The sequence below is a fragment of the Brassica napus genome, chromosome C3 (genome assembly GCF_020379485.1).
Source record: "Brassica napus cultivar Da-Ae chromosome C3, Da-Ae, whole genome shotgun sequence".
In the NCBI taxonomy this organism is placed as follows: Eukaryota; Viridiplantae; Streptophyta; class Magnoliopsida; order Brassicales; family Brassicaceae; genus Brassica; species Brassica napus.
In genome coordinates, this window is record NC_063446.1 from 26539695 (window position 1) to 26566579 (window position 26885).

A 26885-nucleotide genomic window follows, 5' to 3' on the forward strand; every position below is an offset into this window, starting at 1 on the left:
ATGAACTCCCAAACAGAAAGTAACGAACAATATAGTTTAGAAATGATGATTCAGTGCCCCTTCGTAGCTCCATAATCACGTCTCGAAAGTTTTATGTGTGTTTTCTAAACATTTAATTTTGTTTCACGTTTTCAAATCTTAAAACAGCTAGTCTTCTTTTTAAAACTTGATTAGCAACCTGGGCATATGTAAAATAAAGTTAGGTCTGATAACACCATTCCTATGGTTATGATTTGATTAAAACTTATGTCAAATGCACAATCACACATGACAAGTGCAACAATTTTCAACTGAAACAAACCATCAATATCTTAATCACAAAATTATTAACTGCGTCAGAGACTATGGACGACTTTGATAGAAGCCGAAAGTTGGGTTCCACTTTCGTATGAAAGGTAGAATATTTGATAAAAGGTTGAGAGAGAAGAAAATATAAAAAAAGAAGGCCATCGTTATCATCGTTGGTCCATGGTTGACATGGTACACCATTTATGAATGTGAGGTCTCCTCCAAGTTTTTGTCTAAAAGCACTATTCTTTTAATATATTTACATGTTCATGTATAACTAATGAAGTAGAAAATATTACATTCAAGGTTACTTTTTAACTTTCATTTACATTTTGACATACTTTGTACATGTAGAGTACTTTTTTCCCTCTAAAAAGTCTTAAACACCCTTTACAATATGTTTATTTTCCTGACAGCGATATTTTTTTTTGAATTATCTTTTTCTTTCTTTCTCTCACCTAGATCTGATGACATCCATCACTTCTCTCTTTTATTAATTCGCTTGAAGCTTTCATTCAAAAGAGACCGTAGATCCGTGAGCATCAACGACGACGCGTTATACTTAAGCTTGGAGCTTGCCGTGAGCTCACCGACAAAGTTGTGGAATATATTATGTCTTATATATAAAAGGGTGAACCATGTTCATCATCTAACTATTGAGTATATTGAAAGTAAAAGTTGAACTTTAATATTACAACGTGATCCCATTCGAAAATCTAACTAATTTTCTTTATACTATTCATGTCTATTGTATTGTTTGGAGTGTGTAATGTGTCACCGTATTATTGTATTGTATTTGACTTTTGTGAAAGCTCATTTGAGAAAGAAAAAAATTAATTGTTCGTTGTGACTCTAAGATGGTGAAGGTGACTCACACAACACACAACTAGAAGATTAAGCTCTTGCGTGCCGATATGACATGACCCATCATCTTAATTTTCACGGTTGATAGCAATAATATATAACTGATAAATTATAAAATATAATAATGTATAAGACGAAGAGTTTTCTGTAGCACTAAGTGTGTTCCTCACGGGGTCAACTGGATCAGCCGATAGGGTTTATCAAAAAAAAAAGATGAAGAGTTTTGTTTGATGTTTAAATTGAAGTCGAGGAAAGTTCCAAGTCTGGAATCAACTTCACGTGTTGGAGAAGGGGAATAAAGGAGAAACGGTCCCTCAAGTGGGCCAAAAACGGCCTAATTAAAAAATAAAAATATAGAAAAAGATGGCGTGGGCCCGGCAATGCGATGTGGATGTGTGTTGTGTAGTGTTTTAAAGAGTTTTTAGATGCTCGAGTTTGGCTTCCCTGTCCTTTTCTTTGTGGACTCCACTTTTACGATTTGTTCCCTAATCAAAATAGCTTCTTTTTTCTGCCGACAATCTCCTTCCACCATTTGTCCTTCTTCGAGTTGCCAATTCAAGTTTACTACTTATATAAAATCGTACTATTGTAATCTCTTCTTTGATAAATGATTTGTTCCTTTAAAAAAAGGAAATGGTGTGTAGTTGCGCATTGCGTAGGTTTTGCATACAATTTTTATAGCCCTATCAAAACCTAAAGTGAAAAATTTGGTATGTGTTACAAGAAAGATGAGCGTAAGTTTTGCATACATAACCTAACGGCCCTATCAAAAATTAAAGCGAACTTCGGTATGTGTTAGAAGAAAAATAAGCGCAGGTTTTGCGTACATAACCTTACGGCCTCTATCAGAACCTAAAGTGAACTTTGGCACGTGTTAGAAGAAAGATTAGTAGGTTCTGAATACATTCCTATCAGAACCTAAAGTACACCTTGGTATGTTTTAGAGGAAAGATGAAGCTAGGTTTTCCATACATAACCTTACGTCCCCTATCAGAACCTAAAGTGGACTTTGGCATGTGATAGAAGCAAGATGAATAAATTAGTAAGTTAGTCAATGTAGTTCGTTTAGATTTAAAAATAAGCAAAAAAAAGATCGAGTTATTGATTGCTTGACCTGACTTGATGATGATTCACAATTGCAGACGTCCGTATCTTGTTAATAGTAACAAATAAGTTAATAAAACTACAAAAATAGCGTGAAGAGACGGCAATAATAATGTGACCATTGATGATTTAGCCGGGACCATTCCAGAAATAAGTTCAGTGTCGTGCTCAAATTATTTGTACTATATATACGACCTAATCAATGACAAAGCGCTATTCTAGCGGTGAATTTTATACGATCTCTTTCTATTGATATAAATGTTTCAGTATTTGTTTTTCAAAAGATAGTAGAAATTAGATAACATCGATAATAAACTATTTAATAAGTGGCGTCAATGAGAACGTGAACAACTACATTTCACATGCTTCGAACAAACTAAACCGGTCCCTGGTTCCTCGAAGTCTCTCTCTAGTCTAAGATCCTACACATTTACGTGCGTATTTATTAACTCGTTACACTATATCAAAACTATATAATTCCAGTCAAACTTCCATTGACGTGGATAACATTTTAATACCCGTTTACTTGATGATGCCGTGGTTGATTGCATGATGGCTTATACACACAGCATTGAATGATTAACAAACACATATTGGCATTGAAATATTTGACAACGAAAAGACTATTTAAATATACGAAGATGATATGGTGATTGTGTTGGGTGGAATGGAGGCAGTCAAATAAATATATAAAAATTAGAAAAACTTGCGTGTCTTCGATATGAAAGGGACAGCACAGGCGTGTTACTTTACGCGCATCGATTCTTTAATTTCACTTTGTTCTTTCCTAAGCCAATCTATCAATTCAAGTACATTTTAATACGTTAATTTATGTTCTAATCCAGACCTTCCTTAAACCTATCTTATCAATATCCTCAGTTCATGACCACCGTACAAATCTATTCCTCCAAAAGCTTTACAAATATATACCTCTTGTTATCCTTATCTCAGAGTATTACGAATATATACCTCTTGTTATCCTTATCTACTCAACCTCTTGTTATCTTTATCTCGAGTATTTTAAATACTATACTATTATTTGCGAAATAATTTTTTGTATTCGAACTGGTCAATACTATTATTATTTTTAATGAACTTATATATATTCTATGATATAGTTAAAAACGAATTATATATTAATAATATCATAATATTTTTTAAGAAGATTTATATATTGTGTTGTTATCTTAATGAATTTAATATATATATATATATATATATATATAATTCAAAACAAATTTTATATTACCAATATTATACTTTTTAAAAAATATGATAATTCATATATATTGTGTTGTTATCTTAAAATAATATTTTTTATTATAAATTTTTTAAATTAAGATATACAATAATTTATAATCAAATATCAATAAGGTAAAAATATTTTCTAAAATATTTTTAATATTTGAGTGTTTTTAATAAAAAATATTTATCAAATATAAATAATTTGATGTTTAATTTAATTTTTAAAAAGATAAATAATAAGTTATTGTACTGATTGGATTTAAACTAATAAATATTCGCATACAGACAAACACCAAGTTTTGATCTAAAATAAAAGTATACACTACTAACTATGTTTTTTTTTTTTTACTAACTATGTATTTGCCTAGTAGTTTATCACAAAAAAAAAAATAATTTTGGTATACATCTAGTTTGATTTCCGCTGAAAATAATATTTATACAATAATAGAAGATATTAAAAATAATCTCGAGCCAAAAAATTAGAGTCTAGCCTGAATTCCTTCCTATAAGTTAAAAAAAAAGGTTTTATTACGTTCACGATCAAATTACCACAAAAGAAAGAATAGAACTCTGATTTAAATAATTTTGTCTTTTTTCTTTAACAATTCTCGTTTTTTTTTACTTTCAGAAAATAGAGTAAACTGGATAACGTTAATTTAGGAAACTACAGAACCAGTGACAAAAATAAAAAATAAAAAAGGAAACTACAGAACATTGGACCCACTCTCTTCGACACAGCGACATTTGCGCGCGTCCTCCACGTCAGTCTTTGCCATTTACCGCCACCGTTATGTTCCCACGCGCCAGTTCAGTGCTATGTCCTAACGGCTAGTCAAACCTCGGTTTCTTTTCTAACATGCGCTTAAAATCTGCCACTAGCTAACTTGCACTTGACCCACTCCTTAGGTCTTTTCAGCATCAGTTCACTCCGGTACAGAGGAAAAGTTGAAATGGCTTTTGGTTTGATAGACTGTCACGCATACCCCCACGACTTATACCCACTTGCTTTATCTTTTTCCTTGTATGGAATATAAACAAAAAAAGCAATAATGGCTCAACAAAAGCATATGCTAGTGAAAACCCATCTCGTGAAAGTGACGTTGATATTTGGAGTAAAGACTAGTAGTTGAACCACGAAACTTGTCCCTTTATTTGGTGCAATTTCACACAAAAGATGGGAAAAGACATTGGTAAGTGGGTGTAAACCTAACCCACGATTTTCAGCGACCCCTTCGAAATTAAAGAACTGACACTTATGTCAAAGATTCGTGTTCCATCGTCATCACGGAGACAAAAATTAAAGAATGAACAGTTTTTTATATCCAAGATATAGAAATTAATTGTTTCAACTAGTTACTATTTTTAGGACATTTACAATTTTCCTAGTTTTCACGAGGAAAGATTAACATGGAGACTAGCGTTCTTTGGAGATTTACAGACCGGACAAGTGTTAACCGAAGATCCACACACTGTGCATAGACACATGTGTCTGCATGGTAACAGTAACACACTTGCTTCTCCTTTTCCACAGCTTCTACACATCGTCCTTGTTATCGTATCCTGCGCCTCTCCCACTAACCTCCACTTCTCCTTACTATCACCCTCGTTATTGCTTCCGCAACAAGACTGCGTGTCGTCAGCCGCCGTAGGCTCCTCCCTACGTTCCACGTCGGCAAGAACTTGTTGTAAGTTTGAACGTAGGGCGTTCACGGTGGCTTCATTAGACTGTGCCACGTCACGCAATATCTGATTCTCTACGCATAGAGACTTAACCTTCTCTTCGAGATAGAAGTTTAGTTTAACTATGTGGTTGATCTCTTCGTCTTTGGCTTTTAGTTTCTTCATCAAACCTTGTTCGATAGCTTCCATTATTTTCCTACCTTGCGTCCTTCTCTTCTCTTCAATCTCCAGTCGCATTATTTCGACCTAATAAAATATTGTCGACCAACGTGAGTCAATACGAACCAGACAAAAATATTATGTCTAAAAATATGTAATATATCGCTTACGTGATTAGAGATCAAGCGGTCGATATCGAAGCTGTGATGTTGGACGTTAGAAGACAAGTCTTGACCAAGGAACATGAGAGGATCAATGCTACGTTTCTGGCTTGGCATAGGACTAACAAAGACTGATTCTTCTCTACGGCGTTTTCTCGGAGACGAGGAGGAACCAGGACGAAGAAAGTCAACGTTGTTGCCATTATTCTCGCTGTTGAACGTAACGGAGCTGTCAACGGAATGAATCGTCGGTTTTATAGACTGGTGAACCAAATAATCAACCGGTGAGATGTTGTAAGTTGGATTCAACAGAGAACTTTGACACTCCACGGTGGGGTTAAACGGCGTCGTAGCTGCTGGAACGTTGCCATATCTGATCTGGTTGTTATAGACGAAACTGTTTGCTTCAAGTGGATGCATCATGTCTCTGTAAAGAAAATCACCCGCGACGTTAGGAGAACACAGAGGATTAAGATGGTGAGCTTCAACGGCCATCGACGTTTTGTAAATCGAGAGAGTGGTTCAAAGCTATTAAATGTAACCTCTAGAAACGTGAAAGCTGGTGGTGGAAGAAGAAACGGAGGTTGTGGGGTTTTTAATTATGGTTTTGTAGAGAGGAAAAAAAAAAACTAAAAGCAAATTTTAAAGCAGAACCGAAGACTCCCTCGTCTGCCAATTTATAGAGAACAGAGGGCAAGATTGATGTGTTGTAATTTAATTATTTTATTTATTGCAGTTTTGTTGTTTTCTATATATTTTATTACTGGAAAAAAGCTAGAATATTAAAATTTAAAAAATAAAGCCTGAGGATTCTTACGTTATCAAGCTGACCAGTGACCATTAAAGAAGTTGCCTTTTCCAGCGTTTCTTCATGATAAAAAAAAATTTGACAATGACACATGTAAATCTTTGGCTCAGAGTTACGGTCAAAATCATAATATCTATATCTGACTCTTTTACTTTCTTTGGTTTTTAACTTTAAACTTCTTGTTTCTCTCTTTCGCCTAACTCTTTGTCTTGTTTTCTTCTTCGTCATTAACTTCACTGGTCAGAACTGACAACTGATTAAATCTTTATTGGTTACAATAATGTTTAGTGTAAGTAACCGTGGAAGATTCATTGTATGTGTGAACTTATACATACGTAAATGCTGATATATAAATGCCAAAATTATGGTCCTACAAAAGAGGTGGCTCATGTGACAAGAGTTGTGTGTCTTGTGACAATCTTAAATTATTACTTATCGTATCGTTTTGAAACATGCCAGTACCATATTAAATAACGTAGTTCCCAAATCATACGTGCATACATTGCATATATAATTATAGAATACATGCCACTATGTTGGGATTTACTCTATATTACCTATAGGTTCACCGTCCACTAATAAATTGCCAGCTCAAAACTAGTTTTTCATAAAAAAAGAAGGTAAAATATAATTAGAAATATAATTAATAACTTAAATAAAAAGGGGAAAAAAAGAAACAAGAAAAAAACAGAACACGGCGACGGCTTGTAACTCTCCTTCGTTGAAAGCTACGGAGAGTCACGGAGAAGAAAAAAAAAGGAGCAAAAAAGAGTATTAGAGAAGAAGGTAAAAAGTCATTAGCATAATTGACCATATAGTCGTTAGATTTTCGTGAATCACGTCAAATTCTCAAAATCTATATATAAAATTGGTCAACTAACCCTAACATATAAAATTGTTCTTGTCTTTGGTTTTACAGAAAGTTTGAGAAGGAATGGAGAATAATCAATTAAGTGTTGTTCTTGGTGGTCAGCATGGATCTAATTTATAAGTCTCAGGTGATTCTAGTTTGATAATTCAAAAGTTGACTGAGGTTTATGAACTCTGCAAATTCCAAATTTTATAATAAGAAAATACAGAGCTGATTTCGTCATTGAGTTTACAATAGGGTTTGATGTTGTATTGTGGGGAATGAGAAGGTGACTTATTTAGCAAGAAAAGATAATTGAAGTTAGGTGGTAGGGACATGCAGTTTCATTGTTACGTACAAAGTTGGTTCTCCTTTAATCAATTTATTATATTAGTAACTGTAAGTAACAAATTACACATGGGTTCTTGATGAATTTTGTTCTCACATATTGACAAAGAAGATGATGAGATCTTTTCTTAATCTGTTGTCTTCTCTCTTTTCAGGTGATTCAAGTTTGATTCCTCAAAAGTTGATTGAGTTTTTGGTTGACGAAGATGACACTTCACTCAGCGACAGTGAATCTGAGGAAGAATATGAAATAGTCAACAAAGAGGATCAACTTGAAACTGAAGGTGTTGATGCTTTAGAAGCAAACAATGAGAATGAGAGGAGAGATGAACTTTGTATTGGAATGGAGTTTAGTTCTGATGAGACTGCGCATAAAACTTATTGTAAGTATGCAGGCAGTCATGGTTTCAATGTAAGGAAACAAAGGAGGACGAAAAAAAATAAAGAAGATGAAGATGAAAAGGTAGCAAGGATTCTTTATGTATGCTCAAAAGAAGGGGTTAGGAAGGAATCTAAGTTCAAAAGATCTTATACTCGACCAATCACAAGGTGTGGTTGTAAAGCTCATATGGCTTGTTACCTTCAGAGTAGCGGTAGGTATAAGATTGTGTCTTTCGAACTGAATCATAACCATGACTTAGTGAGGACACCTATGAAGCATTTGCTGAAGGGAAATCGAGCAGTCACTGTCTCTCAAAAACAACATGCTCATGATGCTGAGATGTCAGGAATTTCAGCAAAAGCAACTGTTGAAATGATGAGCATGGAAGTTGGGGGAAGAGAAATTCTAGGTTTTTTGGAGAAAGACTATCGCAATTACATATACCGTAAGCGGATGGTAGCAATGATAAAAGGAGATGCTGGAGCAGTTTTGGAATACTTTCAGAAAAAGAAAGAAGATAATTCTTCTTTTTTTTATTCAATGCAACTTGATAAACACGATATGATCACTAATATCTTCTGGGAGGATGATCGGTCTATAAGCGATTACAATCTCTTTGGAGACGTCATTTGCTTTGACACAACTTATAAGACCAATGAGTATGATAGACCATTTGCTCCATTTGTCGGGGTTAATCATCATAAGCAAACTGTTGTGTTCGGAGCTGCTCTCTTATATGATGAAACGACTGAGTCTTTTAAGTGGCTTTTTGAGACTTTTCTTGGAGCAATGTCTGGAAAACCACCAAAAACAATTCTTACTGACCAGTCTGCAGCAATGGCGAATGCAATAGTGAAGGTGCTTCCAGAAACAAAACATAGGTTATGTGTCTGGCATATTTACCATAATGCCGCCAAGAATTTGAGTCGTGTATTTCACGGACCAGACCAGTTTGCCATGGATTTTGGAAAGTGTGTATATGACCATGAGGAAGAAGAAGACTGGTTATTGGCGTGGAGTGATATGCTCAATAAGCATATATTGACAGAGAATAAATGGTAGAAGAATTTGTTTGAGGTGAGAGAAAAATGGGCAATGGTATATGGCCGTCATACTTTTACAGCCGATATGGTGAGCACACAGCGTAGCGAAAGTATGAATAGTATTTTGAAAAGATACTTGAAGTGCAGTTTTGACTTGTTGACCTTCTTTACACACTATGAGAGAGTGTTGGATGATAGGAGATATAAAGAATTAGTTGCTGACTATGCTATGATGCATACTTCGCCGGTATTAGTTGCTTCTGTAGAGATGTTGCAGCATGCAGAAGAAGTGTATACCCCAGAAGTGTTTACCTTATTCCAAAAGGAATACACAGTCATCAGTGATTATGTTGCAAAAAAGACCAGTAAGTCTGAGATGGTGTATGAATACAATGTATCTTATCGTGGGGTTGCACGAGAGCATTTGGTTAAGTATGATGCTGCAAACCTAACAATACATTGTAGTTGCATGAAGTTTTCATTTGATGGGTTCTTATGTCGGCATGCCTTGAAAGTGTTGGACAAAAAGAATGTTAGAAGAATTCCATCTACTTACATTCTGAATCGATGGAGTAAAGAGGCAAAAGCACGAACTATATCTTATTATCATTCAGAGATACCTAAAGAAGCAGTGAAGGAATCGATTGGAAAGCGATATAGCCATATTTGTCGTACTTTCCGTGAGATTGCATCTGTTGCTGCTGAACATATAGAACTGACATCGTGCGTTGATGAAGATGCGATTGAGTTGCTTAAAAAACTGGAGGAAAAGAAAAAAGACCTTGTGAGAGCTAATAAATGGATGCTACATAGTTCAGAGGATAAACTTGTGGAAGAAGAAGAAGAAGATGAGGACGTTCCAAATGTACGTGGAATAAAAAGGAAAAATCCTGTTGGACGACCAAAGAACCAACAAAATGGACTCCATGGTCGATTTAAAGGTGTTCTTGAAAAGAAAAAGCGTGGTACATCAAAATCATCAAGTAAGGCCAGAGTAAAGAAAATGTTATCATTTCAGGTATTCGATACATATTATTAGTTTTTGGTTTCTGTATTTTTTACATTGAAATGTGCCTTAATCAATACATGTATATACTAATCATTGAATAAATTGATAAATACTTCAGGAATCAACTTCTATTCCCGATACACAGTCCACCGATCCGATCTTACATAATGAGCCACTTATCTCTCAAGAACCCCAGTCAACTGTTGCTGTCACCAATCCGACATTACCTAGTGGGTCATTTTTCACGCAATTACTCCAGGTAAATTTTTCACTCTATATGTTATTTATAATTAAGTTATATGTCATTTTAAAAACTTTTTTTTGTAGGACTTCGACAAGAATTATGGCGATGGTTCATCGAAATTCTTTGACAAGAATTATGGCGATGGGTCATAGGGTTGCCTGTTTTTATTGGTGTTTTGTATTTTTTAATAAAAGGTGTTTTGGACAAGTCCACCATGAGATATTACTTCTTTGACGAATGTATACATTGTGGTCACTTTTTCTTGTTTTTACTCTCTCAGATTTGCTTGTGGTTCAACCATGACACAAGCTACCACACACTCTCTTTAGCCTCTCACGTTTGGTTTGTTCTTGTAGATAGAGAAGAAAGATAACTTTGTATGTCTACATTTTTACTTACTCTTATTCTTATTAGAATTGGATTTATCTTTCTTATAACACCACACATACTTATAGTAGTTTCTCACTAACTTACAACACATGCACTTAAACAACAACAAAATAGGTGTCCTCAACTTCTCGTTGGTTTGTAACCAATGTGCTCTCAAGTTGACTTTCTTCTTCTACGTCTCTCTTTGGTCACTTCTTCTTGTTTCTTCGTTTCTTGCGTTTCAAGCTTCCTTCTTCTCCTTTTTCATTCTTTGTAGCTTCTTTCGTGCTATTCTTGTTTTCTCCTCTTCTTCTATGTGACTCTAACATCAATAGGATCAAAGACAGGTCATCATATTACCGACTCCGTCAGCTACTTTACAACCAGACATTAGAAAAGGAGATTTTTGATCCTTGTGGACCTGAAACAAGAGATAGTGTTAGCAAGTAGAAGGAGAAGATAAAGCAAAAAAATTGAACAATCAGAATCATGATGAACTCACAATCTTGCTTTCACAGGTCATGTTAGATTCATCAATGGCAAGAGAATGGCCACTAATTAGCACTCCATCCGCAGGGACCTGGTCACCTATTCTAAGAGTATAACATCTCCGAAAACAACATTATAGATTGAAATCTTCACTGTTCTCCCTCCTCTCATGACCTGTAAGAGTGTTAGTTTCTTAAAATATCAGCTCAAAACAATATAATTTGCAATCAATCTAAGATGTTAAAGCATGCACCACTAGTTGAAACTTGAAACTGAAGGGATTGGAGATAATCACTAACAGCTGAAAGAATCAAAAGAATCAAAAAAATCAAAAGAGAATTTGACGTGATTCACGAAAATCTAACGACTATATGGTCAATTATGTTAATGACTTTGTACCTTCTTCTCTCATACTCTTCTTTGCTCCTTTTTTTTTCTTCTCCGTGACTCTCCGTAGCTTTCAACGAAGGAGGATTACAAGCCGTCGCCGTGTTCTGTTTTTTTCTTGTTTCCTTTTTTTTTTCCTTTTTATTTAAATTATTAATTATATTTCTAATTATATTTTACCTTCTTTTTTTATAAAAAACTAATTATGAGCTGGTAATTTATTAGTAGATGGTGAACCTATCACCCTAGGGGGTGAACACAAGAAAAACTCTATTTTTATCCTTTTTAACTCCGAATTAAATGCTTTGCATGCATGAATTTCAAAAAGAGGTTCGGAAAATTCAGAATCAATTAATATTATTATACTGTGTTTTTTATAAAACGGAAAATACAAAAAAATGAGTAGCGTCTTATCCGTTTCAACAGACTAGTTTTGAATTTTTTTTCTGAAAAAAAAAAAAACAGACTATCCCGTCAGATTCCAACGGGAATCCGTAAATGGGCAGACGACTAGATACGGTCACTGGCAATGGCACAATGCAACGTGTCAAATAATACAAAACTCTTAAAGTGGGACCCATGGTCCACGTGTGATAGAGTTGCCGTGATACGAGGGTCGCATGAGCACGTCTGAAGTGCCAGAGCTTGGCATTATTCTTCAATTTGTTTCAATTTTAGTTTAATGAGAAAACTTGAGAGAAGAACATTAGTAAGAAAATTAATTAATTAGTCTCTTTCTCTTATTATCATTACTTTGGCGTATATTCACCATCTTTAATATAAAAAATTGATTGCTGACGTTTTATATACGTTTAAACTTCTTCTTCTATGAACATCTTTTCATATTTGTTTTATTAATGTCTTCTTATCAAGGAAAATGTTTGTGGTGTCCTACGTTCAACTTAGCTAGGTGCAGAATTATATGGGTATATGTTCTCTCGAAAAGTATTTAGTTTTACACTTTTGATATTAAACTGTTTGATATTTTCCAAGTTTGTCCGTTTAAACCCTTGTTCTAAAACGCGGCCGTCTTGCCCGTTTAATCGGCGTTTAAACGCTACTCGGTAAGAGCCGTGGCCATTTGGTCCGATTCGCTTAAAAACTCGGTTCCTTAGCAAAAAAATATCTTTTTTAAAAATTTTATGCTCATAATCTTGTGATTCGGTAAAAATCTGGCATAATGAGGTCAAAAATCATTGAAAACGGTTGAAAATAGAGGAATAACAGGGGTAGAACGCGGCACTTAGGGTTTCTGGTTCGACAGGCGAGAGGAAGAAGACAAGGACATTTTAGTAATTTGTGTTCATTAAAGAAAAAAGGTAAAAAAACAGCATAAAATACCTCTTCCTCACTCGGGTTAAGACTTTGAAACTTAGGTACACAAACCGCTAGGCCACGCTTAATAATTGGTAAACATATACATTTAATTATATATATAACAATAATACACAAAATAAATCCTCGATTAATCCTCGATTAATCTCTGATTTTTTCACAACTCGCTAGGCCCAACCCGAGCGTACGTACAGCGCCTAGCGAGTTTCCGAACAGTGACTTTAAACATAGTTTATTAGCTGTTGTTGATTTTTACTCAAAATTATACTTTAATAATAAAATACGTTTTGACCAATGCTCTATAACAATACTAATATGTTATAAATGCTAATCATAATAATTAATGTGTGCACGGCATGTCAAAGCTATATAAGTTTTCTTATCAACATTATCGTTTTAAAATATGTTTTAATTGATTAATAAAACAAGCAATCTTTTTCATTCTGTAGTTAAAATCTTGTGCTTATCTTATTTCCATTATGTGTTTACTACTTGCTAGCGCGTCTGGCTATTAATGAAATCAACCTAACTCTTCCGAATTTCAACGAATAATTTTGGATGAATTATCGCGTCGAAACTCTACACGATCATACATATGCAGATGCTGAGATGCACGCATGCAAGGTGAACCATATGAATAATTTTACAACTAGTTCATTTTTATACAGTATTTTTGTTCATTTACACCAATTTACAGTTTTTTTCTTTGTTGAGTGCGAGTGGAGACCTTGTTTTCTGGCGATCACATGTAGCCAATGAAGAAATAAACTAATGACGAATGAATTATTACAGTTTATGATTAACTATATTTGATGCACACTATCATTATTATAAGCCACCAGCAGATAAATAAAGTTGTAGTTTGGGAATGCAAGAACATGAAGGGAGGCATAGAATCACGAGGTTGGCATAGCAAACGCATTAAGATGGGCATGCCTTTTGCCTCATCTACTTTTCAGACCATTATCTTTATATTATTAGTCGTATACTCGAATCAGGCATTTTATTATTGTTTGGGTCCACCTGACATCGTAGTATCAAACCATTATCATTTCATTTTTCATTCCTCACCAAAGATAATAAATAAAATACAAGTTGTCTAATAAGCCAAAGCAGTGGCTCGTTCTAAAAAGACACATTCACATATAATTAAGCTATAAGACTTGCATAAGCATCAGATAAAAAAGAAGATAATTTGAATGAGTCTCAACTCTCACGTCTGCACTATTTTATTTTTAAGCTTATAGTATAATGATATCAACATGCTCATCATCTCGCTTTACTTTACCCAGGAGGTGTCTACTGAATAAATCATTAAAGAAAATTTGAATAGAACCAAAATTAATATCAAAGTAGGTCAGTGGTTTTGGCTTGCCTGCTTTTGAGGGAAAAATCACTCCATTGAGGCAAAGTAGGTCAGGGGTACATTTTCTTTCCGTTTCTTTATTTGAACTTACAAAAGTCGTTGATCTATATTATTCACATCATCTCGACCGCTCACCATAACTGAGAATCACAATGTCATACAAACATAATTGCACATCTAATTTTGTATATGGAACAAACTTTATTAGTCCTTTATCGAGGGAATCTCGTTTTAATCATCCCTATATGCGTAAAATATTGTGTAGTGTTCGTAAGGTCCTCTACCATATATTCTTGATAGACGTCGTCATTTATACATACACAGATGTATTAAGATTGTGTACTTGTTGTGTATATATATAAAGGTAAAGAACATGCACATCCCATATATGTAATATGAATGCCATGTATACTTAGCAAAAAATGAATGCCATGTATATAGATATAGACGAACACAAGATACGTGAAAGCTAAGGCATCGGAAAGTTGGTTGATCGCAAGGAATTGGATACGGCTCGAGATGGCATCACATGTCATTGTAATCCATAGATCTCAATAATGTGTTTCCACTTTTTTTGTTACTTCCATCAGCAATATATTCCAAAAATATTTTGTATTTTTACGATAAGAAAAAGCGAATTCATTTTTTTCAAGATTAATAGGTTTCCACTCTTATAAAAGCACTAACTCAAACCTCTACCAAACAAACCCATATAACTCGACAAGATAACAACCACTTAATTTAATTATAATCATTTTAGACGAATATATATCACTATATAAGAATTACTAGATGATACGCGGGGTGAGTTTTTATAATAATGTTTGTTTATGAAATGATTTTAACATTTTGCAACATTACAATCTTTATCGATTATTAAATTATGAATACAAATGTTGGTCTCTTAAATATATCATCGTTGTTGAAGAGTTAACGTATTACATCTCATTTAATTTATTTTTAAGACCTTATATGCACAAAAAGAAATTAAGTTTTGCGGCTGACATAAATCACAAAAACCAAATAGGTAACATCGGTTGTATAATGACGAAAGGGGATTATGTTTTCTGCTCTCGATTTGTTTACTATTGACTCTCCATAAGTGATTTCATTTTCTACCTCTATAGAATTGTGATTTCGCTCTCGTCTTTGTTTCATTGATATGAGTTAAGTTTCTTTTTTAACTTCTTTTATGAATTCAGTGAATTACATAAGTGTCAATTAAAAAAAAAGACATCTGTAAAAATTAATTTCACTCCATATACATATCTAAGAATCAAAATTTTGAAAAAAAATCACCGGCAAATTATATTAACAGGTTAGTGTTCAAATCTAATATATCAAGCTGTTATAGAATATAAGTGCATACTCGAAATATAATTGTTTGTCTAGTATATATTCACCAACTCGGTCTAAAAATCATCTAATTAGAACAACAAAACAAATTACTTATTAAACTAGTTCGGGTAATATCTGAATCCGAACGGGTAATATCCGAATCCGAAAGGGTAATACCCAAACCCGAATGAATATCCAAAGATAACCAAACATAAGTATATTTAACTCTATATTTCTAGTTTATTTCTCTCATTTTATTCAAAATATTTATATTAATGATTCTTATTGTTCAAAATTAGATAATATATATATAATTATAGACAAAATCATTTCCTACTCACTTAAAATACATATCAAATTCTTGTTTCTTGCATTAACAAAAGTTGCATCTAAAATTTCAAAACAACAACTAAATTAGTGTCTTTCTATTTTCAAAATTTTATCTCCAAACCTATTAATAGTTTAATCTTTTAAAAATTAAGAAAAACAGTTGAGTTAAAATATATTTTAAATACAAAATACTTAAACAATGAATAATTTATTTATTTTTTCTTCAAAATTTAAATATCTGAACCCGAATATAAAATACCTGAATCCGACTCAAAGTGTAGAAATACCCGAACGGGTTCTATACCTTTATACTGAAATATCCGATACAAACCCGAACATGTATCCGAACGCTCACCCCTGTGATATATGATCATTTGTATCTTGTTTGAACAAAAAAAAAGTTAAACCATGGATCACAAATTTTATAATGTGGGACTTTTACCATTTTTAGTAATTTATAGTCGTTTTTAAAAATTCAAAATATAACATGTAAGAAAAAATCTAATTGTTTTTATTATATGCTTAATGTGATTGTTTAATTTTTTTTAATAGTATAAAATTAAACAAAAAAGAGAGAGTTCAGAATTTTTTCTATCAAATATGTATTATTCATAACCAGTAATTATCATATATATGTTAACCATATTAGGTAATTCCGTATTATTTATGGAAAGAAAAAATATTCTTTTGTACACTATTAATTAATTTGATAGTTAGTTTAATAAAAACATAGTATATGTTTATATGGACCAACTTATTTTTCTAACAATTTTAAGAGTCATTTTCGTGATGACACGTGGCTACGAAAACATGTTGTAATGCTCGAGAATTAATATATAGGGGATAAGCTATGATGGTATTAAAAGCTATGAATGTTAAGTCACTTAAGTGGGAGTTTTTGGTGGCGAAACAAGGTGCATGCATATGCAAATCGATTTCATGATCAACATCTTACTTCTATCGGAAACACACTAGGTCCTTACTTTCCACTCCATGCAACAATTATATAATCTACGATTTTGCATACCGTTGCACTCGATTTCATGCACCCACCCATTTGGACCCAACTAATCTATCTGATAAAGTGATAATTTGAGTAGAACAGCAAAGATATCATATGAATTTTCAAGTCTTACATAAGTCACGTGAATCCAAGGCAATTTCTAGATCAGGACGGGGCGTAATTATCGATGACTTGTATGTACTAACCTTGTCATATTTAAATTAATTAAATAACGTGCTAATCAGCTGCCAAGATTGATTAACATATTGGCTGATGAAATAATAAAATTCTTGGGTGAAGAAGATAAGAGAATGATCACCTCACCCTCCCACCCACTACACACATATTGACTTATACAGAAACGATCGTAACTGATAGGTCTTTTCTAAATGCATGTAAGGATTAATACATATCAAAGATTATACTAAAATGGTTGATACATAAATTGTGAGACGATGAGAAGACGTGAATTCACTGTCAAGTTTAAGAGAGTACATAAACATGTGTAGAAAAGACAAGGGTCGGCAGAAAATGATTGGCCCTTCTACTCTAATTCCATTGCACCACATTTCTCAGTGGATTTATGTCAAATATCTTTGGTATAAAAAATCATGTGTTTAGTATGAGTAGATGTGAAATAACAAAATTAATTGTCAGAAATGTAACGCACATAAACTAAATAAACTGTACAAAAAGGCGAGATCAAACAATAAGTAAAAGAGGGATATGAGCTCCATTGAGCATATCCACGCTCATATCCACGTCTGCTTCGAAAATCAACCAATGAGAGAGAGCCATGTCATTGTTACTTTGCCACATCACACCTCTGAAGTTTCTCCTCTCGCCGTTTGGGAAAGCAATTTCATGATCCGTTACAAATCCATGGCTTCCACACCTTTTTCCATTATCTTTCTCATTTAATGCTTTCTTCAACTTAGAAAATACCATACGAAAACCTCCTCACCTTCTCCCTTCTTCCATATTTTCTTCTGATTGTTAGATTTTTGTGAACCCAAAATAATCTCATATGATTTTAGGGTTGTGAAACAACGATTAATTGGAATTAATATATTCTGAATCCATTTTGGTTGTGCTTTCATTTAAGGGAAATATGGCAGAATCAGGGATGAGAAGTGCCACAATACGTTGTAGAATCGAGATAACGTTTCTTATGGATGAGAAGTGCCACAACACATTGTGGAGTCGAGATAACTTTTCTTATTTAAAAGGAGCGAGAGAGCGAATGAGCCAGGTACAAGCGATGGAGAGAATGTGGTGGAGCTTTTGTTTAGTTTTGGTTTCTGGTTAGAGAAGCACACGCAAAGGAAGCAAACATCGTCCTTATTCAGGTCATTCTTGCTCTTAAATATTTCTCAGTTTTTCTTTTCTCAGAAGGCCACATCTCTGCTATAGTGTTTCCATTTAGATTATCATCACTTTCCTTAAGTATTGACATAATGCTCTATCCTCGGACTCTGGAGTCAAGTAGAGTCATGTTCTGTAGTGATATATATTGCCTTCTCCTTACTATTGGAGTATTACAAAATGATTTCTATAAAAGATGAACGCAAGTATCTCCATATAGGAGACTTTTTAGGTATATTACTTCTGTCAAGCACAAAGAGAGAGGACTTTTCTGCAATCCAAGCCTTAAAAGGACCATTCTATCATTGCAACGTGACCTTTTCCATCTTGATGCCCCTTTGATACTTTCATCAACACAGTGGATTTCATTTCGAGATGTATTTGTTATACAGTTGTGCTCGATATGGGTTACTAATAGAGGATACATAAGCTGACAAAGGAGCTGAGTGTAGAGATACATGTTAGCTTCTTTGAGGAGGCAAATAATGCACACTACAACTCAGTTTCCATTGGATATGTTGATGAAGTGACCTCGGTATTTATAGGAAGTTGCATATACCTGATGGATCAGGTGAGTCAAGTTTGGAGTTTTAATGAGCGCAACTTTCTTTTGCTGATACCTTTTATTGACTTCAGATTGTCAAGAAAAAAAAAAATTTAATCCTCGTAACAACTGGCTTTAAGATAGTTTTGAGTTGAAGTTTTCCAAATTAAACTTTTTTTTACTTAATCATGCTATTTGGTTAAACATGTTTCAACACTTCTCTATGGTTATCAAAAGGTTTTTCAGGCAATGTTTGCAAAAACTAAAGTAGGTAAGTTAATCAAGATTTTCCTGTGTATTTTTCGTATGATTTATTTAGTTGATGAAATCATAATTGAAGTATTGGTGCAATGTCTTAGTCTGCTATATGTTGGGATCAACGGTTTCCCGAGGAAGCTCGAGCTATGGTTCTACATGGTGATGAATATTGTTTTATCTCACTGCCATTGGCTGTGAACTTCAAGACGAGGGATTGGATTCGCGTGATCATTGGAGTAGAGTCACGAAAAGGCATGATGGAGATAATGTGGTGAGCTATTAGGTTTAATCACTTCCATTTTCAAAGTCTTTTAGTGTGCTCTTATAGAATTGCTATGTCTATAACTTCTGTCTATAAGCGATTTTACAGGGACATGCGCAATAAATTACATGTATATCCGACAGCAGCCACAGCCGCAGACCGCATACAATTTATCAAACGCTTCAATATGTGCCTTCGTCTCAAAAGTATGTGTTAGTTTTAACAAGGCCTTCTTTTTTACCGGACTCTTATCAATGGAAACAACAATAGCTCTTTCGATAAGCAAGGGAGTGCTCAAGTTCGTGGAATGTGAAGTTTTTTAAATAGTATTTAGTTTTTGCTGTGTGTTTGAGTTTGTGTTTGAAATTGTGTTTGTGTTCTGTTTATTTTGTGCGTGTTTAAATAGCTTGGATAATGTTGTGTCTTAGATTCTGCTTTTGGATGGTGAGAAGATACAAAAACAAAGATAGTTCGCAGGATCAACCTATTGATCAAGCCAGACAAGAGGACTGGTCTGTCTAGTTTGAAGTAAGAGAGAGGCAGATAGAGAGGTACATCACCTTAAACATTGTATGCTCTTGGGTAACGAATGGTCTCTCCTTGAAGCTGAAAGATGATCTCTTGAAGCCAAAGAACCGATCACTAGAGTCAGTAAAAACAGAAAGTAAGGAGCATATAAGATATACGAGGCTAAACCAATCTTCTTTAAGGAATCATTTCACTTATCCTGGGTTCATGTAATTCTCAAAAGAATTTTTAGCAAAATCTCTTTATCATTGATATTATAGGCTAATCATCAACCTTTATGTCCTCCTGTAAGTTACAAATATATTAGACACTTAGAGAATGATTATCGGTGATTTGGGTTTTGGGTTTCTTAAATTTTTTTTTTCTTTTTGTCTGATTAAAAAAAAATTAAAAACGAACCAATGGCGGGCCGCCACGTGTCAGTGGGGTCCGTGAACAGTACAAGAACCCAAGTAAAGTCGACTATTGTTTGGTGACTTCTGTCACCGGTTTTTGTGTGTTTTGTGGATCTTCCCCTCTAAGAAACTCCTAACCCCCCCCCCCCCCCCCCCCCATGGATAAACATGGGCTTACAGAGTGACTGTGGTACTTAGCGATATTTTGGTTGCTTATAATTGTGATCTTGAAGCATAGACTCATACACATCAATTAAAAAATCAGATCAACTATGGAAATATAAGTAAATACAGTTATAAAGAGTTACTTTTACATAAAGTATGTAGGGAATGGTTTGACTTTCTCATTGCCATAAAATTGGCCATATGTTTTGAAATATTTATGTGACCATCTCTATAGAAGAGTTAAAAGAAAGTTACAATAATAATACTTCTGATCATAGATAGTGGTGTAAGTTCATAATGGCATTGAATACAGAGCTAAGCCAAACTAAGTTAATAAGTGTTGAAAGCCAAAACAATGTCAGCACGAAAGAGAAAATAAAAGCACATAAAACTATTCAAAAAAAGAATAAGCAAATATCATGTTTTGGGCAACAGAGAGAGATATTTCATCTTAATTCTAGCATGCTACTTGGCTCGAGAATACTATAAACTAACCCAACAAAATTTACAGAATCTTACAATTTAGCAATCTTCATGAGAATCTCCAATAATGTAGTTTAATCTTCTAATATGACCTACCCATAAATCTTAGAAGTTTAACCAAAAATAATTTAACTACTCATGCTCATGTAATTTTGTACTGTCACTCAAAATCATTATTAAAATATAAGTTATTAGTGTTTTCTTAGTTGTAACGAACATTTTCTATTTGTCATTCATATTTCAACTTACTATATATTTTTTATAAAAAGTATTTACAAAAATAACAGTTTAAGAAACGCTAACAGAAGGTAATGACTGAAATTTTGATAATTCGGAGTTGTGATATTTTTTTCTTTATTTTGTAACACTCAGAGTTGTGATCCAATTAGAAAAGAGAAAAATGTATAAATAATATATATGTGTTGGATTTTCTGTTTAAAACTATGAGATGTGCATAAGTTTGGATCAGTAGTGATTAAAAAAATATTTTCCTAAGAATCCAAATATGTCAGATAAATGAGCATTTAGATTATAACTACAGTTTAATTAACTTTTTATTCATTCACATATTCATCATCCCATATATATTTTGTATCATCAACAACTTGAACTTTAAGTTTCAAGCATTTTAAACTCAAGGTACAGTTTAATTTTTTTAAAATTAACCTTAATTTATATGTATTATATATGTTAAATGTAAATATATTTGTTTGAACCGCAAAGTCTTTAGTAATAATAAAATGCTGACAGGAAGGTAGATGTGCGTTTGTATTATTTGGATGTGTCACTCTCTTCTACTCCTCTATAATTACGCTAACTTGTCCAATTCATCACACTCCCCCCAAACCAAACTTGTTTGCTCCATACAACTTGATATAAATACAAATTTATTGATATATATACAGGCAGAGACATGTGTGCGTCTGTCTACCCTAGTAGCTAATAAATTACTTCGACTGATTCCGTGGGATGTGACCAATGTGAGACTGTGACATTTGTTTTCTTGGCACTCTGCGTTATGTACCTATCATTAGAATGCGACATGTTTTAATATGTAAATGATTACTACTGGTCTATGCCAGTTTGAGAACTCTTGTAAGTATGTTATAGTGGTCCATCTTATTTCCAAATCTTATCTTTTCGATAATTTCATATCTCATTTATTTTACTTTTGAATAAGCTAGCCTGGAATCCAACCAATGGAGGGAACTCGGTCTATACTCTCAGCTCTCTTGCCATGAGTGAGTATCTGCATAGTAGCCAGAGGTCTTGCACCAATCTCTTGAATCATATATCATCAGTGGCTGGATATGATCAAGACCAGATCTAAGGATGGCTCCATCGCTAGGCCCATTATTTATCTGCCTACGTACAATGCTAGTCTCAAAAATAAATGAAACAACACTTTGGTGGGATGTTTTGAGGCGTTCGGGTCGGGTTTTTTGGATTTCGATTTTTTTTTTAATACCTCATAGGTCTCATTCTAGCAAATTTGCAAGTACGGGTCGAGTTTGGATATAACACATCGGGTTCGGATCGGTTTTGTATCACATAATAGAACCCATAAAGTAATCATATATCATTCGGATTCGGGTTATATCAGATCGGTTCGGATATATCCGAAATAAAATCTAAAATTTAAAAGTAAAACATTAGAAATATATATTTATTTATATATAATTAAGTATTTAAAGTAGTTATTTAAATTTTTAATCCCCTATATATTATTTGAGAAGCATTGCAACATTTTTTTGTAGACATGTGTCATCTCTATAATAATTCTTAGAATCCTTAGAAAAATAGGTTGGTCCATCTAAATATATATATATTTATATTTTTTTTTTGTCGTCAAATATTACAGACTCATACGGACTCTGTAAACCAAACCGGGTGATCTGCATCCATGTGAACGACAAAAGACGGTTGCTTCCTAGCACTGCGTGCTAGTCTATCCGCCATTGTATTTTGCGTCCTTGGTACATAGATGATCTCTGATCTGGTGAAGCTCTCTTTTAGGGTCTTGACATCCTCCAAGTAATTTGCAAAAGCTGGCCATTCATCTGGTTCCGAAACCATCTTCACCAATTGAGAACAATCCGTTGCAAATGTAACCTGAAACTGACGTAAATTCCTCATACATTCCATTTCCCAAAGAAGCGCTTCCATCTCCGCATGAAGGGGAGAGATACTAGCCCTCACATTACTTGCCCCCAACAATCCCTCAAATCCTTCTAAGGTGCTGAGCCAACCTTGTCCTGAAAAAATATCCCCCTCTTTCCATGAACCATCTGTGAAACACCAACTTCCTGGAATTGACGGCAATGTCGTATCCACTTGTTGTGGTATTATCCTCTGTTCATTCAATATTTGTGCTTCAGTCCACAGTGTTGATTATGTTTCCGCTAATTTAAGTGTATCCATGGGATCCATATCCAAATTACTGAAGACTTTATTATTCCTAGCTTTCCAGATGTACCATAGTATCCATGGAAACTGATGATCTTCCAGCTGCGGAAAAACTCTCCAAAATAGATGATCCATGTTTGTGAAGAGAGAACTTGTTGGGAAGATATTTGGATTTGATGGTATCTTCGAGAGAGCCCAGACCTGGAGTGCCGGAGGACATTCAAAAAACACATGGTTTATTGATTCCTCATGGGCTCCACATCTTGCACAACAAAGATCCCCTTGAATCCCCCTTGCCTGTAAATTCTTCCTTGCTGATATACATCCTGTCACCAATTGCCATAGAAAATGTTTTAACTTTGGTGGACACCTTATCTTCCAACAGAACGCCTTCAGAACATTCACTGTGGGGCCAATCATCAATGGTGGTCTCTTCCTATCTGGATAAATCCGTTCTACCTGATAACCCGATTTGACCGTGTATTTCCCATTTTTTGTGAAGTGCCACCCATCTCTGTCTACCCTCTGAATCCTGCTCAGTGGTAAACTTTCTATAAGTTTCGCATCCTGTGGATCCACCAATAACCGAATTGCCTGTGAGTTCCAAGTACGTGAGGTAGAGTCAATGAGAGACTCCACTGTAAGATCCGGGTACAAATTGTGTTGATTTTTATTTGCTGGTCTCGGGCGAGTGGTTGGGAGCCATGGATAATTCCATACAGATATGGAAGAACCTGATCCCACCCTTTTGATTAGTCCTTTGCTTACCAGAGATCTAGCAGAGACGATACTCCGCCAGCCATATGACGGAGAAAATGAACGAATCGGTTCCAGAGGTGAAGCATTCCTGTAATACCGACCTTTGAAAACTCGAGAGAATAATATGTTTAGCTTCTCTATTAGACGCCATAACTGTTTACCAAGCATCGCTGTGTTGAAATCAGTGATGTCCTTAAACCCTAGACCACCTTCATCCTTATCTAAACATACTTTGTCCCATGATTTCCAATGCATGCCTCTTGTGGTTCCCCCTGAACTCCACCAAAATTGTGATACCACACTCGTTAGTTTTTTCACAGTTGCCTTAGGTAAACGATAGCACGACATCGTATGATTTGGTAATGTCGTAATCACTGATTTAATGATCACTTCCTTTCCTCCTTTTGTGAAGAACTTGAAAGTCCATCCATTGACTCTATTATTTAATCGATCCTGAACAAAGCTAAACACTTGGATCTTTGAACCCCCCATATTTTCTGGCAAACCAAGATAAGATCTCATTCCTCTAAGATTCTGAATACCCAAAATATCCCTTAAATCCTGTCGTACTGATTCTTCAATCTTATGTCCAAATTGAATTGAAGACTTTTCAAAATTTATTAACTGCCCCAAAACTGCCTCATATTCCTTTAAAATCCTAAGAATAGTTTGACACTCTTCTTTTTGGGCTTTACAAAAAAAGAGGCTATCGTCCGCAAAAAGCAAATGGGATATCGATGGACAAGCTCTTGCCACCTTCATTCCCGTCAGTTGTTTCCCCCTCTCTGCCCTTTTTATATTTGCAATTAAGGCCTCAGTGCAAAGAATGAATAAATAAGGCGATAAAGGATCCCCTTGACGTAAACCCCTATGTGGAATAATGAGTCCACGTGGTTGACCATTAAGAAGTACCCTATATTGAACCGACGATATACATTCCATCATCAATTTAATCCAATGGATGTCCAAACCCAGTTTTTGTAGTAGGGCCTTGATGAAGTCCCATTCTACTCTATCATATGCTTTGCTCATATCCGTTTTAATTGCCATAAACTTTACCTGACATGCCTTGTTTGTTCGTAGTCCATGGAACATTTCCTGGGCTATAAGAATATTATCGAAAATCAGCTTTCCTGCCACGAAAGCCGATTGGGTTTCAGATATAAGTAAGGGAAGATAGATTTTTAGTCGCTGACACAAAACCTTGGAAATAATCTTATATCCAACATTACAAAGACTGATTGGCCGCAATTCCGTCATCCTTGTGGGTCTTTCCGTTTTTGGAATCATACAGATATTAGTAATATTTAATCGTGTATCCATTTTTCCCGTAACCAAAAAATTATTCACCATCTCTACCAAATCATTCTTAATAATATGCCAGGAGTGTTGGAAAAAAAAGCAGTCATGCCATCCGGCCCGGGCGCCTTCTCCGGGTCCATCTAAATATATAATAAGTTTTTTATTAAACCACAATAAATACATTATTAATGTGCTTCATTATTTCCTTAAATAAGATTACGGAATTGCCTAATGTAGCTAAAGTATATATGGTAATTAATGATTTTGAATAATAAAGATTTGATAAAAATAAGTGTGTATTATAATTATATTTGTTTAATTTTAAGCTATTAAAAGAAATTAAATAATCATAATAACCATATAATAAAAATTAAAAAAATTATTTATATATTATATTTTGAATTTTTAAAAACGAGTATGAATTACTAAAACTGTTAAAAGTTTCACATTCAAATTTTGTGATCTATGATTTAAAACTTTTGTTATGACATGATACAAATAATTAAAAAATAATATAAGTTGAAAGTCTCATTTAATAAGTCTCAAAAATAAAAAATATATAAATATATGTATCATTTTAAATTAAACTATATGCCATATAAAAATACATAAAGATTTTAATTTTGAAATTTACTTTGAACAGTTTTTTGATAAAAAAATTTGAAAAAATATTGACAACTTAATTTTTTAAATATTATAAATTACTTAAACCATTAATTCTACATTTAAATTTTGGTATCACTAATTTAGTTTTTTTTTGCTATAACAGATACACATGATAAAAAAAATATGAGCAAAAAGCATCATCTAATAAATATTAATATTAAAATATACCATATATATATATGTTACTATCATTTAAATTTAATTATATATTATATCAAATAGAAGAAATATTTTTTCGATTTATAAAATGTATTTATATGTTCTCACCAATTTAATTATATAAGTAGTAGATAATGGCTTTTTAATTATTCAATATATATTTATTATTTCATAATATGTTATAAACCTATAAAATAATTTATATATATAATGTTCATTCTGCGCAAGGCGCAAGTCTTAGCCTAGTACTCATTGTTAGATAACATAAGAAAATAAATATGAAATTGAATATTTGAAGTATATGTTCATGTTTCGTATAATTATATTATATATTATTTTGGACATTCGGATCGGTTTCTTCTGATATTTTTTCGGTTTTTCGGGTTACCCGTTCGGGTTCAGTTAATAACACTTCGGGTTCGGATATGTTTTGTATACAAGATCAATTCAGATATTTTTTACATTCGGACCGGATACGGATCGGGTTTTTCGGTTCGGGTTCGGTTCGGATTTCGGATATTATGCCCAAGCCTAGTCTTGACCATCATCAATCATTGACCTCACATATGAGTCGCTGACGATAAACCATATATTCAGAAAAAGGAACCGAGGATGTAAAAGTTTAGACAACGCTCTTGCATCTCCTTAGCATCATCATCAGTTTCATTTTCTTCATCGTTAAGTCAATTATATTGTATCTACTCTCTCCTCTTTTCTTTTGAGGATCGAGAAGGTGTGTGCTACGTCTCAATTCTTAATTGTTCAATCAATAGTTAGGGTGTTGCACTTAA

General features: G+C 33.9%; 2 protein-coding genes and 1 long non-coding RNA gene across 4 annotated transcripts; 2 read left to right on the plus strand and 1 right to left on the minus strand.

Moving 5' to 3' along the window:
* Nucleotides 1-4798: 4798 nt before the first annotated feature.
* On the minus strand, nucleotides 4799-6225 carry LOC106401897 (probable BOI-related E3 ubiquitin-protein ligase 3). Its single transcript, XM_013842511.3, has 2 exons — nucleotides 5511-6225; nucleotides 4799-5427 (listed from the first exon to the last, which is right to left on the minus strand). Exons 1-2 carry the CDS (start codon nucleotides 5994-5996, stop codon nucleotides 4891-4893), a joined length of 1023 nt encoding a protein of 340 aa, XP_013697965.1. The 5' UTR covers nucleotides 5997-6225; the 3' UTR covers nucleotides 4799-4890.
* Nucleotides 6226-7576: 1351 nt separating this feature from the next.
* LOC106398175 (protein FAR1-RELATED SEQUENCE 5) lies at nucleotides 7577-10337 on the plus strand. Its single transcript, XM_013838767.1, has 5 exons — nucleotides 7577-7580; nucleotides 7663-8947; nucleotides 9080-9950; nucleotides 10060-10200; nucleotides 10269-10337. The coding sequence occupies exons 1-5, from the start codon at nucleotides 7577-7579 to the stop codon at nucleotides 10335-10337; spliced, it is 2370 nt and encodes a 789-aa protein (XP_013694221.1).
* A 6373-nt stretch (nucleotides 10338-16710) lies between these two features.
* On the plus strand, nucleotides 16711-20088 carry LOC125584489. Of its 2 annotated transcripts, XR_007321415.1 has the most exons (4): nucleotides 16711-18151; nucleotides 18560-19240; nucleotides 19340-19437; nucleotides 19660-20088. It is a non-coding gene; the product is annotated as an uncharacterized LOC125584489 (long non-coding RNA). The 2 variants fall into 2 exon arrangements; XR_007321414.1 differs by having other exon boundaries at nucleotides 16712-19240.
* The last annotated feature ends 6797 nt before the right edge of the window (nucleotides 20089-26885 follow it).

What these genes read in the sequence shown, in the direction of transcription:
- LOC106401897 (XM_013842511.3), bottom strand. Translation starts at nt 5,996, where the DNA reads ATGGCCGTTGAAGCTCACCATCTTAATCCTCTGTGTTCTCCTAACGTC. An exon ending in ACCGCTTGATCTCTAATCAC is followed by an intron (nt 5,428 to 5,510) that starts GTAAGCGATATA and finishes ATATTTTATTAG; the next exon opens with GTCGAAATAATGCGACTGGA.
- LOC106398175 (XM_013838767.1), top strand. An exon ending in AGAAAATGTTATCATTTCAG is followed by an intron (nt 9,951 to 10,059) that starts GTATTCGATACA and finishes TAAATACTTCAG; the next exon opens with GAATCAACTTCTATTCCCGA. An exon ending in TTTTCACGCAATTACTCCAG is followed by an intron (nt 10,201 to 10,268) that starts GTAAATTTTTCA and finishes TTTTTTTTGTAG; the next exon opens with GACTTCGACAAGAATTATGG.